Below are 21,400 nucleotides of genomic sequence, written 5' to 3'. Positions count from 1 at the left end.
GTCGGGCATATTTGCAGAATACACCACGCCGCCGTTGACCCTGGCCATTGACCTAACAACCCAACGTTCCTACCAGCTCCCTCCGCAGGAATGTGTTTATTTCGGACTGGAGAAGGACTCCGACGAGCTGTTATGCTACTTTTCACAGATGTCCCAGTCGGGGGGGGGGGGGTCAGAAAGTGTGGGTGAACAACTACAAACGAAACACAAAAAGCAGTTCCAAAGAAATGATGAGACGAAGATCGAAACCGGTACAGAATATTCTTGCCGAACAATATTCGTCTGGAAAGCCAATAGAACTAGTAAAATTACAAATATATGTAATTATACGTGGAAACACAGAACGGAGATGTGTTTCTATTTGTTCCTACTCACATGACCGCACGTGACAGTGCATCCCCTTTCATCGATTCAAAGTCGATTGCTGGGCTCAAGATAGACGAAACAAACCGCGCGCGCGAAATCCGCATTTGCGATTCACGCGATCGCTGCGCTGCCATTATCTTTGGGCTCACGGTGCGGTGGGCATCGACGGGGCCTTCGGCCACGACGACGTCTATGACTTTGAGCGAGCGAAGGCAGGCGGGTGGGTGGGGGGGGTGAAGGGCTTCCCTCCCTACCTTGTCCCACAGGTGGAAGAGGTTGGAGAGCTCGTGCATCTGATCGTCGTCGGGCATTGCCCAGACGGCCTTGGCGTCTCCCGTCCCCTCCTCCTCCGCCTCCTCCTCTTCGTCCTCCAGCACCGGCGGCGGCTGCTCCTGTGCGCTCTCGCGCAGCCTCTCCAGGCGCTCCCTCCACGCGGGCAGCTCGTCGACGCACACCTGCAACGCACACGTGTCGGCATCGCCGGGAGGTGACGGGACCTCGTTTCCTGGGGTGTTATCGGGGAAAGGGGGGGGGGGGGAGCTTTTGCCGGTGCAGCTCCCGCGCTTTGAAACGCTTTGCCTTTGCTAAATGATTGAGACAATCAGTAGTCGTTGGAGATGTTTACAGCAAGTGCTGTCTTGCAAAAACTCACCTATTTAAATTGGTCTTCACGCCCTCACCCCCCACCCACAGGTATTGGTTATTTATTGCTTTTCATATGAAAATTATAATTATGAATAATAATTGTAATTGTTATTTTAAAGTGCCCTACATGCCGGGGGCATCTCACAGCACTTCACACACATCTCATTTCCACACGTGTGTAAGGACAGCTGCCACTGGGGGTGCCCCTGTGCGGCACAAGGCAGACTGGACATCTGGCCTGCATGTGGGAATTGGTATTGCCAGTGAGGGGGAAGAGGATGGGGGCAACGACTGCTCCGTGTAATCCCAATTGGTTGAAAAAAAAATGTAAGTAATCTTCAAATTGGGCACATTTGGACCATACTGCCAGCTCAAGGCCCAATCTATTCAAATGACGTCGCCGGATCTTCAATGTCCACCGTAAGCGAAGCGGCCGGCGCGTACGTTTAAGGCCGACACACATCCGCGGCAGTTGGCATTGCGGCCTGCCGAAAGAGAACCGCGAAATGCGGACCGTATTGTGCGTGTGCCCAATGCGTGTACAAAAAACATTGTCGTCGTGAAATTTCATTGAGCGGAAAATACAAGTCCCTGCGCTTTACTTTAAGTACGTGGTGATATCACGGATGAGGCCAGAATCCAAATTATCACTCATTTCCATGTCGTAACCCTCGCGTCCCCTTGGCCTCCAGGTCAAAAACCGGCGAAGCGCAGCCAACGCCGCACACAAGATGCGACGACCATCATCAGTCTCTAATAAACGGTGCCGGGCTAGGTGCACTGCGGGCGTCTTTCAAAATGCAAAACATGCTCGTGCATTAGCACACGTACACAATGGACGCGCAAGCACGCCCGTGCAAGCGTGGAAATAAAAAAATTGCGGCGGAAATGTTGGCTTTTTTCATACATATTGTTTTAATAATATATATTTAATAAATTATATACAGGCAGCAAATCATCAAGTCTCATGCCAAAATGTTGTGCCCTGAAGAATGCCTCAGGGGCTCAACTCGGCAAGTGCCAGCAGAGTATTGGCTTGCTTTAGTGAATTAGCGCTGGTCCCTGCCATTACCGCAAGGGCCAAAACTAAACTTGCTGACCACGAAGCAGAAAAACATGGATCGAAATGTATTCGTGAAAGCTGCCCTGTGTTTTTATCCTCCTACCCCTAGGAACATGAGGTTTAAGATGGAAAGCCACTGTGCCCATGTGAATTATTAACTCTTTCCCATTCCAATACGTCTGCAAGTTGCACGGTGCGGTGTTCCATTCACCGCCGAATCTCGGAACACGCAAGCGGTTCAGAGTAAATTTTATTTAGAGAGGCGTAGCGCCCGTTGCTTTTAAAGACATTGCTACTCACCGCAGAGAACCGTAACGACACGACCGCACTCTACGTTAGCTGGTGCCTAAATTGTGCCACACGCCCTCTCGCATGGCCTTTCACTTGTAGCAATCTCTACAGTCAGAGCACGACGGACTGTGTGCCACTGTCTAAGCTGGTAGAAGAGAGTTCGTGTGGTTTTGCTCTTCTTCCATTGACGGAGCACCGACTAGAAACCTGTAAAACCTTACTTGCAGAGCTCAAATTAAGCCGGGTCTGTGCGGTTCATATCAACACAGAAAATATTGACACAACCCAGCACACCACATCCAGTATACCTATCGTCATGACTTCGGGGCTATGAGCCTCGTGCCTACTTGAGGTCTAACAGCGACCCGGCAAACATTAATTCAGAACTTAAACCCCCTTATTCTTGGTTCATTCGGTAAAGTCACGTAGAAGCGAAATAATAAAAAAAATAAAACAATAAAATTCTCACGACGTTTCGATTGCAACACAAGCAAGCAAGCATCATCAGGTGTGAAAACCACAGCAAGAACATTTTTGAAAAAAGTGGCGGTTCAAACATTTTCTTGTTGTGGTTTTCACACCTGATGATGATTGCTTGTGTTGCAATCGAAACGTCGTGAGAATTGTATTGTTTTATTTTAATTATTTCCCTTCTATGTGACTTCACCGAAAGAACCAAGAATATGAATCCCTGCAGTCACGAAAGCTTTAAATCGACAAGTAAACCCCCTTGCTTACTTGTATCTGGTCCAGACACTCCTGGAGGCCCCTGATGTTGCCAGGCAGCTGCTGGGGCATTGATCGCCTCTCGGCCTCGACAAGTGAGAGCCGCAGGTCGCACAGCTCCTCCTGAAGAAGGGACGGCGGACACCACTCCTCCTCCTCCAGCCTCCAGCGCCAATGTGGCATAGCAGAGCACAAGCAACGGACCGCCAGAGAGCTCACTCAAATGTTACATGCACCTAACAGTTCGTTACAACGACGTCGACAATTGAGTGGATTCGGTATTCGCATCATTCTGACCCACTCGGGGCCGTCACGAAGGTGCGGCGTTTCACAGGCGGGTGGCATCTGCCAGGAGAGGGCGATGTTGCCGCGCGTGTAATCCAAGGAGAGTCATTTGCGCCGAGATTTTTCAAATTGAGCAAATTCGGGCCATGACGCTGGCACGACAATGGGCCTATAGTCCTTTTTCGAATTATAAATCACGGGACCTCTAGCGTGTTGTAGTAGTAGTCATAGCAGCAGCAGCACTTTACTGTTAACAACCACAGCGTTTACCAGGGTGGCCGCTGGGCTCGAACCGCACAGCCTCCGGCAACGAGCGGCCAAACGCTCTCCTGCTCGGACCATGTCAATGCCCCTGCGAGTGCACCGCGTGATGACGGGCACCACCGCCAAAGCCGGTACACCTCGTGCTTGACATCTCTACATGGCAGGAGAGCATTGTCTAGCCAAGGGGTTTGTAACCTTTCAAAGAAGGGCAGCAATTTATTTTTTGTCTTTGCCCAAAATAGTTTGAGAGCCGCATCACACGCAGAGCTCCTTGTACATATACACAAACACACAGCAGGCAGACAGCTGTTGACAAAACACATTCTCAATTAAATAACAAAATAGATGTCTATTTATGTTATTTCTATAACAATACAGTTTGACTGTTCATTTTGTCGTCACCAAGACATTCCGTAGTCACCGATTCCCTGTCATATTTAATACATTGCTTATTATTTTTGTGTCAAGTGACGTTTAAGATAACAAAAAACATTTTAATGGCTGCCCGCAAGGGGGGCCCCAAGCCCAAAGATCCACAAAGGAGAAGCCGCCCCAAGAGTTTCCGGAACCGCAGGTTGCCGACCCCCTGGTCTAGCCGGCCCCCTGGTCTAGCCGACCCCCTGGTCGAGCAGGCCCCCTGGTCTAGCCGGCCCCCTGGTCTAGCCGGCCCCCTGGTCTAGCCGGCCCCCTGGTCTAGCCGACCCCCTGGTCTAGCCGGTCCCCTGGTCTAGCCGGTCCCCTGGTCTAGCCGATCCCCTGGTCTAGCCGGCCCCCTGGTCTAGCCGACCCCTGGTCTAGCCGGCCCCCTGGTCTAGCCGGCCCCCTGGTCTAGCCGGCCCCCTGGTCTAGCTGACCCCCTGGTCTAGCTGACCCCCTGGTCTAGCCGGTCCCCTGGTCTAGCCGGCCCCCTGGTCTAGCCGGCCCCTGCGCGAGCACGAGGAGTGCGGCTGTCACCTCCTCTGCTTGCCATTGACCGCGTCGCGAAGCGTCTCCCAGCGTCGGGCGAGCGAGGCCATGCGCTCAGCGATGAGCGCCGAGTCGGCCGTGTGCGAGTCGCGAGCGATCTCGCCGCCGGCCGACGTCACCGACAGCAGCAGCGTCTCGTGCGCGGTGATGCCCTCCATCAGCTCCTGCGGGGTGGCAACGTGCGTTAGGTAGTGGTGGGTTTGAGACGGCAGTGTATGTACGTTGAACAGTGCTAGTTTCAGTGGGTGGGCGAGGTGGTGGGTGAGGTGGGGTGACTGAATGGGTGAGTAAGTAGGTGTTTGAGTGGCCAAGACGGTGTTTGAGTGAGTGGTCAAGTAGGTGAATGAGTGCACGAGTAGGGTGCGAGTGGGTGGTTGGATGCGTGGGTGGTTGGGTAGCTAGATGGTGAGGTGGGTGGGTGGATGAGTGTGTCAGTGGGTAAGTGAATCACGAGTTGCCAACCCTGCGAATGGGAGGTGTGGGGGAAATGAACGCGCGGGGTCAAATGAATGCGTGGGTGCGATTGCTGCTTGGTTTGGCATACGCACTAACGGACGAAAACAGAACGCACGGCACAGGCGTCATTTGAAATAACCACATTCACGAGCGAACAAGTGCAAACGCATTTGGAGCTCCATGCGGGGGTGGGTGCACGGCGAGGCCAGGAACCGAGCCCACTCACCCAGAGCTGAGCCTGCTCCACGGGAGCGTGACCCTCGACCTCCGAGAGCCGCTCGACGAGCGCCTCCGTGTCCGACAGCCACTGGGTCAGCTCCTTCATGTCGCAGTGAAACTGACGCCACTGCTCCACCGCCCGGTCGTAGACCCTGCGGAAGGGACCCCCCCCCCCCCCCCAAATGGGCAGCTGCTCGAGTCGTGTCAACGGCACTGCTGTGGGTCGAGGGGCTTCCCAGACGCCTCTATCGTGATTGGCTCTTTTTGAGCACACTTCACCATGCTGCTCAGTGTGGGCCAGTGAAGGCCGGAAGCATAGAAGTGCAGTATGACACAACGCCTGCTGCGCTGCACTCTGTTGACTACCACAACCCCCCACAGGAAGACTTCTTCGCAATTCTGGCACATTGCTTGATGAATCTGGTTGTCATCAACCAGTCAAACGTCGGACGCAACTGTGAATATTGTGGAATTACTTGGCGTCACACCGATGTGCTGGAGTGATAGCTAACTGGCACGTTTTGTTCACGAGACAAACCTTACCAATTGGCCGTGTCGGGCGGTGGTGGGTTATCGAAACGTTTACATGGTCGCAAAAACCTGGTCGCTCATGGTGGTTCCCCATCCAAGCACTAACCAGGCCCAAACCCGCTTAGCTTCTGAGACCCTGTGAGATCGAGCGCATTTTTGGGTGACGGGGTCATAGGCAGAGGACACTGCCACCAACAGTTATAAAATTATTCACAACCAAATCATACCCCCATGATAGTAAGTGTTGAGCGATATACACATGAATTAGTAAATTTTTCTAACATTTAATTTAAAACTGTAAGCACATAAACGTTGATTGCTTCAACCAGAAACACTTTAATAATAATAATAACCCTAATCCTATCCCTAACCATAAAAATGCTTCAATTGATCAAATTGCGATTCTTTCTTCCATTTATACACTTTTTAGATATCGATTGAAATTCGTTTGAACTTTCACATGGGGCATATTCTGGCTTGGAGGGCCCAATCTAGTTTAAACCCCCGGGTATAGTTTAGCTTAGGACACTTTATCCCCCCAGGTATACTCTTGCCTGGGCCAAACTATACCCGGGTTTAATCGGGGCAGGGGTTATATTAGCCTGTTACACCGGCAACAACGCTGACGCGTCCATTCTGAACATCTGTGACAAAAAAGCTTCATAGCTCATTGGACCCCTCCTCCTGCAGTCTAAATAAAGATTCCGATTCTGAACACGGTTTTTGAATTTTTGCGCTGTGCTCAGGCCGCTCTGGCACTCCAGAGGGCCTCACATTAACGCTCGGTCGACAAGCGCGTTGTCATTTTTTCACGCGATCGCAAATCACTAAGGTGCGTGTGCGCGTTCAAGTGTGGTTGCCTGCCAAAAAGTATTTGAACTTCCTATTCATCCCTCAGGTGAGAGAATTATTCTTTACTTCCCCTGGCTTGGGCCGTCATGGGCCACGACTCAAAAAACCCATAAACATCTCACGGTCTCCGACAGTGAAAGTGGCCGCTCCTTTACTTAAAAGCGTCACCACTTGTTCACGGCCGGAGCCAAGCCGGACAGGGAGCAAGAGTCTTCCATGACGGGCCGCGTCCAGGAGAGAGGGGGGGGGGGGCGCTAGGGCCCCCACTCACATCTTGCGGTCTCCGAAGGCGGTGGCCGCGCGGGTCAGCTCACGGTGCAGGCGGAGCAGCGCGCCGTCGATCAGAACGGCGTCCTCCGGGGAGGCCGTAGAGGCCACTGCCGCGGCCTTGCGGGCGCCCACGCCGCTTACGTCCTCCCTGAGCCCCTGCAGTGTCGCCTGCACGCACTGTTACGGGGGCAAAGGTCAACAGCGTAGCCCATTTACGCGCTGCTGGGGCAAGTGCCGTTAGCGAGAACCTATTAAGGTCAGAGCGGCCATCCAGGGGGCGGGATGTGGCCACGGCATCATACTTGGCAGCTGTTGTCTCTCCTCTGTGTGTATGCCTATGTTTGTCTCTCTCTATGTATCTCTGTGATATCTGTCTGCTTATCTGTCTGTCTATATGTCTCTGGTTCTGTGTTTTATCTCTCTCTCAAATTTAACATTCTCAGGAAGAACGTAATCAACCAGGTAGGGTGTTGACTGTTATGTTATCCGACTCTCTGTTGTATTACATTACATTTCTAAGTATACTAGATTTGTGTTTCTATTTCAGTTATACCTGATGATGATTGCTTGTGTTACAATCGAAACGTCGTATGCTAGTATTTAATTTATTATTTTATCTTTATACGTGACTTTACCGAAAGAACCAAAGAGTAATTCCTGCAGTCACGAAAGCTCCAAATTAAGTTTGAGCTGTTGTCTCCTCGGCGTCGATGTTTACATAACACACCAGGTACTCATTTAAGGCCGAGTCGAACTAGGGCAGGCCCAAAAGTGGTTCAGATAGCCACTCGCAAACGATGTTAGTCGTGGCTGGGAACAGAACTCGCGGCCGCCTGGTTCGTAGTGTGGCGTGCGAACCCTTGTGCCAACACACGTTGCACACAGACACACACACGCAAATACAAGCATCACCCAAGTTCAACATGACAGGCTGTGGAGGCAAGTGTTGTTAGCGAGGCCCTCTTAAGGTCAGAACGGCCAAAGCAGCAATGTCAATATTGTCCCTAATTTAGAACAACATGGAGCAACCGAAATCGTACAGGTGAAGTCTCGGGCTTATTGAACTCATCGATTAATCTGTAGATTATTAGTTCAATTAAACAGATTTACTGAAAAGTAACAAGTTCAAGTTCAAGTTAATTTATTAGGTATAGCCCTGTGAGCCATTCGGCTCTTGAATCGGGTGCAACCGCAACATACAAAAAACAAAAACATGAACAAAAAACATCTTAAAGTGACTATGTGACTGAGTGCAAACAGAAAATCCAAGAAAAGAACAAGCGAGTGGTGAAGTGGAGGAGGGGGAGGGGGGGGCGAGGGGTTTGGCGATCCACGCTCTCGAGCCGTACATTCAGACAGTCCTCTTGCCGCGAGAAGTCCTCGTAGTGACCAGAGAGCAGCTCCGGCGAGCGCAGGCGCTCCTCCGCCTCCGCCACCCTCGCTCTCAGCGCCGTCAGCTCGGCGAGGAAGTCTCCCGGGTTCGCGGGGGGCGGCTGCTGCGTCTCAACGGCCCGCCCAGCGGACCCTTCCGGCGAGACGGCGCCCATGCCATCCGGATTCGCGTCGCCCGTCTCCTGCGTTTGCGGGCCGGGAACGGGCGAGAGGGACGAGAGGGACTCAAAGGCCGCACAGAGCAGCGCTGGCCAACCAACGGCGTCACGATTCTTAGCGATGTCGACCCGATGAGAGTTAGCCGATCCTTCAGTCAGCGTACAGATTTGTATGGTGTTGAAGGCGGCCGAATAGTTTATACGGAGTGGATTTTTGCCAATAGGATTTGGAAATCCGGCAGTATTTGTCGAAGATGCCCGACTCTGTTGATGGAGACCAAGGAGGTCGAAACCAGTCCCGAATATTCCTGCCTAAACAATCGCTGCTGGATAATATTTGTCCGTAAAGCCAATAGGCCGATAGCTAAAACATATTTTATTCATACGTGGAGGACACGGAATGAAGGTCTGTTTGTATATGTTCATAACCAGCCGCTCTGACCGACAGCCACCGAGAGACAAATTTACCCATAAAATAAAAAGGTCTCAAACACAGATTAAATTTTACGATCACAAACATCACCGACTGACGGACAACACGCGGGGGGGGGCATGCTCATCGAGCGACCAGCTCGACAGACGCGGGCGTGTGCGGAGTGAGAGGAGCCGCGGAGTGCGGCGTTTTTTTTTTATCCAAAGCATCGCTTGCCTTTGCGAGGAGCTCAGAGCAGGGAGGCAGCAGAGAGACGCAATGGGAGGATCGCGAGGGGGAGGAGTGGGGGTGCGGTGGGGTTGGGGGGTCGGCCCCCTTGATGGAGGCTACGCTGGTCAAACGGTAAGGCCCCCTGTGGGCCCCCGCAATACCCATGGCTTGGGCTTGCAACAGCGCCAGCTGGGGAAGGGGGGGGGGAAGTTGTCGACAAATGGAGAGAGAGAGAGACGGTGATTTAAATGAACAAGCATGTGAAAATTACAGCGACCGTTAACGTTGAAAAAGCGTGAAAGTTCTCAGGTTGAGACGAAGATGCGATGCGGATAGGGAAACTATTGGGTTGTTATTCCGCAGAAGCAGTTTCAGCGAATACGAAAAAAAGAAGAAAAAACAGCAGGGGCACGCGCAAGTCGTTTTCATAATGCATTGCCTCTTGAGATGCGCATCATACTTGATAATACAACATCACAGTCACGAGTGCCATCGGGTCTATTTATGGGTTTTTACATCGCTGCCTCGAACTATGGACTGAGGAGCATCCGTCAGCGTTTAATAGGAGACCAATGTCAAAAGCGCACCTGTGCATACGTTCGTCACGGTAAACACGTGGCAAGCAGCCACGGTTAACACCGGGTCATTCGATCCTGTTTTTTTTTACTTTATTCATTCAAATTTATTGTCCGGTAAAATGAGCATTCCTAGGCCTTGACATGGCAGGGCAAATAAATCCTGAAGGAAACAACGGGGCTGTGGTTGAATGCAACATCGCATTTCTAAACAAATGCAGTTATAAAGCCAAAAGTATGAAATGTAAAAAAAAAAAATTCGATTTAAAGCTTTCGTGACTGCAGGGATTCATCTTCTTGGTTCTTTCGGTAAAGTCACGTAGAATGGAAATAATAAAATAATTATTATTTTAAAGTCACGTAGAATGGAAATAATAAAATAATAATTATTTTAAAGCCACGTAGAATGGAAATAATAAAATAATAATTAATTTCTTATTTCCATTCTACGTGACTTTACCGAAAGAACCAAGAAGATAAAAAAAAATGTTTAACAAAGAAACATGTGCGTGATTATTGCTTATTTATGGCAATAACTTTTTCATTATTGTAAATTAATACGACACAATGTGCATTTATGTGGCGTCGAAATGTGAAGACAGGCAGTCTTAGACAGTCATTTGCCTTGAGAATCCAGTGTACTCAAGGGTGGCTTATAGATCGATTCAAACTCAGGATCCAGTGGTGTTGGCTCACCGTCTTGACTTGGGTTTTATTCCACTAAGCCATCCAGTTACCTGCTAAATTAATCTGTATGGAATTCCTAACAGCTGTACGAGCAATTACATCTCCAATGAATGAATCGTATACACAGCACACACGCAAACACTCCGTATACACAGCACGCAGACATTGAGTATACAGTATACCACACAAACCTTGAATATACAGCATACCACACAGATATTGAACATACAGCATACCACACAAAGACTGAATACACAGCATGCCGCACAAACATTGAATAAACAGAATACCACATTCATTCTAGATTTGAAGCTTTCGTGACTGCAAGGATTCACATTCTTAGGTTTTTTCGGTAAAGTCACGTAGGTAAAACATTAAAATTAATAAAAGTAAAATAAAATATTTGACTTTAATAAAAGTAAAATAAAATATTTTACTTTAATAAAAGTAAAATAAAATATTTTACTTTTATTAATTTTAATGTTTTACCTACGTGACTTTACCGAAAAAACTTAAGAATAAGAATACCACATATACATTGAATAGAGAATGAGCGCAGTGCAGGAGAGAGAACAGCACAAACACATCCGTTCCACCTGATGGTCGACCTTGACCTTCACAGCACTCAAACTCTTGGCTTCCAACGTCCTCAAGTGTTCGATTCCGCCATCGTCATCCTCCCCTGCTGCCGTCCCCGATCCCTCGCCCAGGATGGTCGAAGCCTTCCCCGCCGTGTCCACGTCGGGCTGTCGGGCAAAGAGCAAACACGGTGGCCTATCCGCGCGCTCTCTCTCTCGTTTCTGCGAGACGCTGGTTGCAACCGTCGACGGCATCAGAACGTCGGCGGGCCGATGCACAAAGTACCTCCCCCCTCAGGGGCAGTGCGATTGTGGCCCTGCCACCCAAAAATGCGGTCCATATAGTAAAACTCAGAGGCACAGACATATACAAATAGACTCATTGAACACAAAGAGATACGAACGTATGTACGTCATGGGGAGACAAATATATCTCACGATACTAGAATAATAGACTGCACGTAAATGTATCGTCTTGGGCAACGCGTCAATATACAACTGATAAAAAAAAATGGGATTTTTTTTTTGGATGTCCCAGAAAGGCTGACCCTGTGAAATTAGGACGAGTGACAACCCTATGCAGATACGCAATAGCCCCAAAACTCATGCACAGCTCATTTGTAACAATCTCCATAATGAGGCCAAATATTCTCTGAGGACGTATGTGTGGCTTGTGCATGTGTCAGATCTCGAAGACAATTAAGGAGGTGGCATTTTTCCGGTTTAAATCATTAACAGAATTTGCCTTAAGGCATCAATAACAATATCACAGACCCCACCTAATTAGTATGCATGCTTTGATAAGCGAGTTTGTATTTAAAATGAATCTTTACTTTTTATTCAATACTCCCCCATTGTGCATCACCGGACAATTTTTTGGAGGAAGAGGGACTTTGGCGATTTTTTTTTGTTCTGCCGTGGATTTTAGCCGAAGATTGGATCATTCATCACCGCTGCACCAAGCCAAATATCACCGAATGACAGACTGTCACAGCTCGTGACGACAGTGCGCCTATACAATCATTGCCTCCAGAGCAATACCTATCAGGGGCGAAGGGGGTTCATGGCCTTTCTTGCGGTACCGGCTTAAATGAAAGTTAAGCTAGATGCCCGTCGAGGTAGCGGCGTCTTTGGCCATTTGGAGCCCGCTACGGATCAACACAGAGGCAGGCAGTTGTCTTCACGGGCACAGCCGCACTGAGGCGGAGGGGGCAGTGTCTGGCCAGCGAATGGTGTCCATGGGTTGTTGGTTAGATCACAAATGCATGGTGACCTTGGCTAACCATCGAACAAAGACGGTCACTGTATCGTGCACTTTCAGACTGCTTCTGTGGCCATCTGGAACGCTCTTCCTTCCTATATTTGGAAGCCACTGGAGCTTTATATGCTTGTTTAAAAAGAGAGATTGAAACACTAATTTCTTTAGAAACCGATTTCTGTGTTTTAGTTGTCCTTGTATGTATATATGTATGTTGGACAGTAAAACCTTGGATTGCGAGCATAATTCGTTCCGGAAACGTGTTTGTATTCCAAAACACTCGTATATCAAAGCACTCGTATATCAGTTGTGATCACGTGACGCTCGGCAGACAAAGCGTATATATGTACTACTCGTATTGGAAGACCTCGGTCGTTTATCAAATTAATATTTCTTTAATATGTTTGCTCGTCTTGCAAAACACTCACAGACCAAGTTACTCGCAATCCACGGTTTTACTCTACTTCTTTGGTACCGTACATCGCCAACTGAACTAATCGGAGGTGCGGGATTACAACGGTTGGCTATGTACGGTACCGAAAGAAGTTCAACATCCATACATAGCTGATGAGTCTTCATGGTAATGGATCGCTCTGAGACTGAATGAGGCCGCTTTAGCCGACAGATCTCTATGCAGCGGCGCAGGTCACACTGTGGAAATTGGAGGTGCCAAAAGAGCGGAAGTTCCGGTGGTTACTGGGGTAGATAACAAACGGGATCCACTAAGTTCACCCCAGACTTCATCACAGGTTCTCTCCTGTAATTATAATGATCTTAAATCTCACGCAAGAAGTGGCTACCGACTCAGTGCCGAGCCTGCTTGCTCGTGCGCTACTGTGTAATTTAAGGTCCTGTCATCGGCGGAGTCAGCGTTTACGCCGTGCGGTTGAAGGGAGAGAAAAAACAAGGATTCAAAATTACTACCGTGCGTTTTTTTCCAAAATAGTGTCGGTGACTCTGGTTGTTGTTGTTGTTAGTCGCAACTTCCCACTGCGGGTTAATGGCCTCCTCCACTTTCTTCCATTCCTTCATTTTCTCCCTTGGCCCGCTCCAGTAGGGGTCTCCGAACACTTAAAATTTATCTCACATTTCTCTTCCACCATCTTCCCCCGCTTTCTTTGCCTTCTCTCGGGTGTTGATTTTGCAGTCAGTCTCACTACCGACTACACAGTTGGTGTCTTTCGGCCATATCTAAAACTATGGGGAATATCTGGACACCCACGACACTCACAGTGGTTGCAGGTCCTGCTTGGCTTAACCAACGTGCGTTTGTGTGACGGATATAAATTGGGACACTGACACAATGTATTTCTTGACGTGCGCGCAGACACACACACGCGCGCGCGCGTATGTGTATGCACGCGCACGGGCTCATTGCCGTGTTAATGCGCTGCCAACGAGCAGAAAATCAGCCCAGGGAGCAAACGCTGACAAGGTGATGGGGGAGGGGAAAATTGTGGTAAATAGCAAATCTGGGCGAAGGGAGTCGCAGACGATGATGCTCCAACCGTGCTCTACGCTCCGACGCTGGCTTGATGACAGCGACGCCACGACGTGGCGGGCTGACACGTGACACAAATTAATGCAAATCCGTGGCAGGCGGGAGACCAGGATGCCAATTCAAACACAAATTGACCTGCCGCGCGCGCGTGTCTGTCACCGTGTCACATCCACGGTGACACACGCGCCCTGCCCACACCCGCGCGCCTCAGCCGGGGAGGCGCTATTTGTCTTCTGTACTTCAACGACGCAGCAGGACATGGGATCATTTTCCAGGAAATTAGAAATCCAGTTTTGGTTTCCTCAATTTGACGCCCGCATTTGTGCCGCGGAAAGGCGCTTTTCTTTTTTCTCTTCAAGGAATTCGCACAAAATCCACAGCAGTTTCGTGAAACACTGCACCGCGGATAAAAAAAAAAGAAAAGTTAATTGGATTGGGCAGGGCTCAACGATAAATGGGATTGACGGCTGACAGAAGAGTCTGACGATGGAATGACAGCCGAGGGAGAGAGAACGCGTCCGAGGGAACGAGGTGATGAGATCTGATGGATTGCTCCTGGCACTGGACCATATACATCGGCTTCGGATGCTCTTGATTATACCACGGGCGAAAGAGAGAGAGAGAGAGATTAGCCATGAACTTCGTTGCAATCGCAAACGTTGTGCCACGAAGACCCACACCTATTACACCGACCGTGAGGTGACACTGAATAACGACGAACAGGTGCACAAATATCATTAATCAATTTGCATATTCAATCACACTTGGTAAACAAAAAGAAAAAAAAAACCCTTATCTCTGCTAAGCCGATTCAATAAGACGTGGGTTCTTACAGTTAATGGCATCGCTGCGCCGATGTCACCAGCAACACAACCCCCGACGGACCCGTTCTATGCTGCCTGTGACTCATTCCGCCTGGATGCACTTGATCCCATCAGACCTTGGAAGCCAAGCCGGGCTGGGATAGTCCTTGGTTGACCTGCCATGAATAAACAGCTGTTATAGGCTGTTGTGGGCCTACGAGGTTGGCAGCGTATAGCAAAGCGGCCAAATTCATTATTTTACTGGGCATCTTTGCTTCCACATCTATGCTCCACACAAAGACAAAGATTCACCCAATAGCCCAATCAGATTGTTGCAGCAAGTGCTGCTATAGCAAGCACAAATGAAGGCCAAACCCGCACACGAGGAGGTGGGTGGCCAGCACCATGCCCACCTGCCTTTGTCTCCCGAGTGGCGATGTTTACTTACACACCGCACCAGGTACTCATTCGAGGCCGAGTCGACCTAGGAAAGGCCAAGGATCGGTTTAGATAATCTCTATCATTGGTGTTAGCCATGAGCAGGAATCGAACTTGGGTCTCCGGGTTCGTAGTGCAGCGCACCAACCACTGCACTACCGTTCCCCACTATGTTCCCCACTAACCCGTACTGACCAGCATGGTGAAGTAGAGTCAAGTAACGCGCATGAATACCATGCTGAGAGACTGCCTGGCTCATTGCAGACTTGGGCTGTGAATTTGCAAGAGCTGATAGCGCAGCAGAGCCTACTTGAATTCATCCGTGGTGGAGTTTTGAGTGTTGCCACCCCATGCATGTGTATTTCCTCTCCATCATCAATATTTCCACGTGCGCCAAACACCAATTCATGGCCAAACATCCCAGGGCAAAACTGTCACGAAAAATATTCTTGATGCACAAGGAGGTTTTTTTCGGCAAATAAAGGAAATTATAATAATCATCACTGTTGCTGTTGTTGTAAATGGACCATTGCCCAGAACACTACCTGAATACATTTAAAAAACATTAAAATTCTGGGCATGTTAATGGTAGCAGCTGTCCAGAAATTAATTAATACAGCACTTCCAATTTGCTGCCAACTCAGTGGGCGTTCAAATTCTAAATCTTTATTTATACTGCAGGATGAATCTAATGTGCTAGACGGCTCTTCTCCACTGATGTCCAGTAAAAGCAGGTCAGAAAGTTACATTCACATGGCCGCCCTTGAGCACGAAACCAATTTTACATGTTTAATCTTTCTCCAAAATTTTACCACAATTGTGCCATCGGCGTGGTGTGACAACACGGAGGCAAACTAATCGGATCCCTCGCACACACAGCGGTGCAAACCTCCAGAATTTTAGCAATCCTACACTTCCAGTCTGCTGCCAACGCAGTCGGCGTTGTCTTGACGAGAGCTCGAATTCACAAGCAGCATGCGGGCGCATTCAGAATCAGAATCTTTATTTATACTGCAGCAGGAATCCGATGAGCTATGAAAGCTCTTTTCCACTGATGTCCAGAAATTTGAGCATGAAACTAATTTTACATATTTTATTTTTCTCCGCAATTTTACCACAATTGGGCCATCGGCGTCCAGTCAAGACACCGAGGCAACCATTCGGATCCCTCCCACAGCGGTGCAAACTTCCGTGACAGAGAGATGCCCACGGAAGGGTGCATCGCTGCACTGCCTGGATTCAAACCCGGGGCCTTCAGCGGTACCAGCTCAGCCCTCTGGGCCACCGGGTCAGCCAGGAGACCCTTCTTCTTAAACGGTGAAATACAACTTTTTAAGCAGGAGATTTGTTTCCCAGAACCTGGAGAATTAGGAGGCGTCACCGGATTCAAGTCCCCCGCCACCCCTCACCGTGAGTTCCCGCAGGCGAGTGGTGAGGGCCGCCCATCTCTCCGTCACGAGCCCCACGCGCGTCTCGACGTCGTTGGTGGCGTCCCTGGGCACGAGGAGGCCGCTCAGCGCCAGCCACGCCTGCACCACACCCTCCATGGCTGCCCGCCGTTGGTCCACTTCCGCGCGGAGGCCCTGGGAGTGTGTGACAAGGGCAGCGGGGGGGAACAAATACGTGATTTGTTAGCGAGTCGAGGGAAGTGTGGAAATATAAACAGTCGAGGGTTGAAAAAAATATGAAATAAAAACAGCAAAAGCTTTTGCTCATGGTATTTCTCTCCCCCTGAGAAAGCATTGCAGTGAAACCGAATCCTTAACCTTTCATGATTGAACCCGTAACATGATTGTGGCAGACACTCATTCAATATTAATAGAGCTCATATCAAATTCTGAAATATTATTAGGGTAAAAAAAAAAAATCGATATTTTCTGATAAGTCAACAAAATGATACGAGGTTAAATAAGGCATTGGTCTTGCTTGGTGTTTTCTTACATGGGAGACTTTATCCAATATCTTTTCCCATCACGTACACAACTGAGCTTTATATTATAATTTTTCTTCTTTTATTCCCGATTGGACGATTATCTTTCACGATTGTTTTTTTTGGTAATTATTTGTTTACTTTTCGGGGAAGCTTTCCTCTGGACAATCGCACTCAACTTCGCACACGCAAGGAATCGATATGGAAAGATGGATTATTTTAGCCATCTTGTGTTTGTTTGAGAAAAAATACGGTAAAAAAAAGTAAGTTGTGTCAGTGCAGAGCATGAATTGTTACCAAACCTGTATTACACGCAAGGGTTGCCATACATGTCCAATTGATAAGCGACATTGTTGAGCTTTCATTTGTGACCAGGTCGCTTTTGAAAAACAAGTTAATTCCTCAGTGGGCTCTTTGCCTGTAGGATGGGGATGGTTTAGTTGTTTTTTTTGTTTGATTTGTTTACCTTTCTTGTACTTTGCACTATTAACGCGTTTTTGTACTGTTTGTTGGTTTTACCCTTTCTGGCAATACTTTGATACTGGCTAAAAGGGTCCCATTTTGTAGCTGCTCACCCCGAGCTTTAAATGCTCTGATAGTGGCATGGTCTTTGTGCTGTTCGCTTTTGGGCGTTCTCTGTAAGACACTGCTGAGACTAGGCCCTAAAGAAAGCCGTCTCTGGTGTAGGCCAGTTTCAAAGGCAATGCAAATATTATCAGAGCATGTTTGTTTGCATGTTCACCACAAGTATACGTGGTTACTTCGAACTTGATTCCTTGCAATGCAGCATCACCTAATAATGTGTTAGGTTTGCTCATAAGCACAGTGGTCACCCAGAACAGAACAGAACCATCCGATTAGCACGGTTTGGCAATGTACGGTGCGGAAGATGTTCAACACACACACCCACACACATTTCACATGTACAAAATCAGGAGGCAAGAAGGTGATGCACCACCCGGCTACTCCTGACGCAAATCATCTGGACCAACACACACGTGACTCTTCATCAACATCAGCCACACGAAGAAGACAGCATCAGCGCTGACTAAGCGACTAGCGCATTCGTTACCGGTGACGTCTATTGTCACCCGCCGCCATCGCTTCACCCTTCCCCATTCCCATGACGTACGTCCACGTCATCGGTTTGTCTTCCGATTCGGGGCTCGGTCACCCTGTGGGGTCACCACGTGGGAGCTCCTTCACCCCGTAAGGGTCACCACGTGGGGTCACCCCGTGGGAGCTCCGTCACCCCGTGGGGTCACCACGTGGGGTCACCCCATGGGGTCACCCCGTGGGAGCTCCGTCACCCCGTGGGGTCACCCCGTGGGGTCACCCCGTGGGAGCTCCGTCACCCCGTGGGGTCACCCCGTGGGGTCACCCCGTGGGGTCACCCCGTGGGGTCACCCCGTGGGGTCACCCCGTGGGGTCACCCCGTGGGGTCACCCCGTGGGGTCACCCCGTGGGATCACCCCATGGGGGCTCCGTCACCCCGTGGGAGCTCCGTCACTGTGTGGGGCTCGTTCACCTCGTAGGCACCGCTCTGACTCTCGTCCTGCGCACGGGGGGCGTCCTTCAAAGCGCAGAGGCCCGCCAGCTCCCGGTGAGCAGCCGACAGCCAGTCGGTCAGTGAGCCCAGCTCCTTGCGCAGTCTCCGAGCCAGCTTCAGAGCCTTCTCTAGCCTCTGCTTGTTCTCCGTCACCTGCAGGGAGGGGCGCGGGGATCGCGCGCACTCACGTTAACGCGCCGCATTGCTCGGGGCGCAAGACTAAAACTAAAAAGGTAAGACGACGGACTTCACGCTGTGTTCCCGTTCCACATCGCACGTCGGTGCTGTGGTTTCCGCTCGTCATTGCGACCGATGTTGTCAAAAGGCCACCGGATATAGATTTGACAATCTCCCTCTTCTATCAACGACCAGGGTCCATCGCGCAGCAGACGTGGTGTATCTCGTTCACTGCAGTGAGACTATGGTCACTAAGGTCTTTGTAATCGTACTACGATCAGTTGAAAATGTATCTGTCCGAGCCAACTTAAGATAGAGAAAATTATCAAGCAATACCAGTTTATGTCCGTGCAATATTCACAATTTAACATGAGACAGTTATTTTTTTGCTCCCATTCCAACTTGCTTCATTGCTGTACTTAATTTTATTTGCTTCGGAAATGTTGGTGACCCAGGTCCGCGCGGGTTGGCCAGACATTTGCTGGTCTTTTGAGTTCTCACCCGGTTAAACAAATAAACTCGAAAACCTGAAACTTCAATGTCAAACCATGGACCACGTTGTTACACCACGGCCCAATTGTTTCAGATCCCGCTAGCATTCCAAATCCTGGCCATCAGCGTCCTCAACCTGAACGTACAAACATTACTGATCGACTATGCTTTTTTTTTATCCCCATGTCCAATTGTGGCTTGCGATCACTCTGCAAGAGTGAGCTCACGTGCCGAGCATCCCTTGCACACCGAACATCATTTTATTAGGAAACTACTGGAACTGTGCACTTTTAAATTTAAATTAAAAACTAATTTATTCAGAACTGCTTGATGTGTATTCGTTTGTTGTCCTGCCCCCCGCACCTCCGATTAGCACAATTGGCTACGTACGGTGCGAAAGAAGTTCAACATGCACGTGGCAGTCACACCACTTCATCATCACGATCATCATCAGTTGTCGTCTTCGATCCGAAGGTTGGCAATGACATTTTTTATTTTTTGCTCTTCCCATGAATCGCTTCGTAACTCTTGGGCGTTGCCTATTCTCTAGTGTCATACATTCACATCCTTATTTGTCTTCATCTCAGCTTTTGCTCCACTTATCTTCCTTCCATCCATGACATTCAGATAAAGATTCCCCACGTGTACCTCCATGCACATGTCCTTCAAATGCAATGATTAAATGTGCAATGGTTATAAAACATTTTTTTATTGGCATTTGTTTCAAAAAAACTTGAGGATTAAATCTTTCCCTTCTAGCTCTGTTTTGGCATTATCATTGGAGACGGCATTTGAAATCTTTGTAAAATGTTCTGATTATCTTTGGCAAGAGTCCATCCATCACAAATTACAGAATGCTAATGTAACTATGTCATGCCTTAGTATAATTTCCTTAGTTCTCACATCTCTAAAATGTAGACACCCACAAATATAAGACAGAAGGTTCAATACTTTCACTCAGCATGGATGGCAAGTGCTGAACTGGCACACGTCACGATGCAGACTCTACGACAATTATTACGTTTACAACACACGCATCGAATCGTGCATGTGAGAGCACCAATGATTTTATATTCATGCACATTTCGTGCAAAAAATATGAGCATGCTGCATTCCAACAAAAGGAGCGATTGCGACAGCAGGCGGCAAAACAAACAAGACAACACAAGTGAGGCTGTAAAAATAAGACAAATAATATGTTCTTGAATCAGTTTTTGTTTCTTCGAGTCGTGATGATTCACTCATTTGTGGAGGGGCTGAGAGTAAATATTTACACGCCTCGCGTAACCCTTTGCACAGCAAGTTGCCATGGAACTACCCAGCATGCCTTGCGAACCCCGCCACCCGCCCCTCCATCTCTTGGCGTGAGATCACAAACCTCGGCTCCCAGGTCGTTGTAGAGCAGCTTGAGAGACGTGAGCCTCTGGTCGAGGTCACGCGGGTTGTCCGTTTGCTGCTTCTGAACGATCTGCCGGCCTAGCTTGATCACGGCCTCCACCTCAGGCTTTGCCTCGCTGAGTCGCCGGTACAGCAGCTGGACAAAGGCAGAGAAACAAACACAAAGTAGACGGGATTTAATTTCCCGAGTTAATTAGCCGATTTGATTTTGCACATGCTTCAATTCCGTAAAAATTTAATAAGCCATCACAGCAGAAAATTTTGAACTGGGCCCGAATTTTTTTTAAGTTTCAACAGCACACAAAATGCGCATTGGCGTGTCCAAAAATGTCCCTGATTGTGCATAACGCTTAAGGCCGAGGATCCTTTAATAGACACATTGAACACCATCATGTGTTGTTGAAACTTTAGGCACATGCTACATGAATAATGAGGTTTTCACTAGTTTTTTTGGGAAGTAGTAATGTAGTGGTTAGCAGCACTCATGTTCCAAAACTTGGGGACGTGCTTTAGAACTATGGCCGCGGCTAACATCGGTAACAAGTGGCGTATAATTCTGTCTTGGGATTCTCCTAGGTCGCCTCAGCCTTCAATGAATACCCAGTGAACAGAGTAAACATCACCACTGGCGAGACAAAGTGCGGTGCTGACCACATCACTTCCCTTGTACCCTGCCTTGCCTTCATTGGGCGCTCACTAACAGCACTTGTGCCAACAGCTTATGAAGCTAAAAATGAGGAATCTTCGTCTTTGTATGCATGGTGGTGTGTTCACCACTCTCGTGAACCCAGAGACCAGAGTTAGATTCCCAGCTGTGACGAACGTCAGCGGGAGCTGGTGTCTGAACCGGTCCTGGGCCTCCCCTTAGTTGACTCAGCCTGAAGCCA

General features: G+C 49.0%; 1 protein-coding gene across 7 annotated transcripts in view; it reads right to left on the bottom strand.

Annotated features, from left to right (window-relative positions):
* LOC144733531 (dystrophin-like) overlaps window positions 1-21,400 on the bottom strand; it is a 393,684-nt gene that overhangs the window by 244,350 nt on the left and 127,934 nt on the right. For all 7 annotated transcript variants that reach the window (XM_078615485.1, XM_078615482.1, XM_078615479.1 and 4 more), the window contains 10 exons: window positions 20,494-20,649; window positions 18,426-18,599; window positions 16,377-16,550; window positions 10,986-11,135; window positions 8,284-8,508; window positions 6,936-7,111; window positions 5,289-5,433; window positions 4,595-4,770; window positions 3,104-3,254; window positions 621-821 (listed from right to left, as the gene is read on the bottom strand). In XM_078615485.1, coding sequence (XP_078471611.1) covers window positions 621-821; window positions 3,104-3,254; window positions 4,595-4,770; window positions 5,289-5,433; window positions 6,936-7,111; window positions 8,284-8,508; window positions 10,986-11,135; window positions 16,377-16,550; window positions 18,426-18,599; window positions 20,494-20,649 — 1,728 coding nt within the window. The remainder of the gene's footprint in view (window positions 1-620; window positions 822-3,103; window positions 3,255-4,594; window positions 4,771-5,288; window positions 5,434-6,935; window positions 7,112-8,283; window positions 8,509-10,985; window positions 11,136-16,376; window positions 16,551-18,425; window positions 18,600-20,493; window positions 20,650-21,400) is intronic.

The sequence above is a fragment of the Lampetra planeri genome, chromosome 47 (assembly GCF_965212315.1).
Source record: "Lampetra planeri chromosome 47, kcLamPlan1.2.h2, whole genome shotgun sequence".
Lineage (NCBI taxonomy): Eukaryota > Metazoa > Chordata > Hyperoartia > Petromyzontiformes > Petromyzontidae > Lampetra > Lampetra planeri.
The sequence above is the reverse complement of the archived record's forward strand: the minus strand, read 5'-3'. Positions and strand labels throughout refer to the sequence as shown.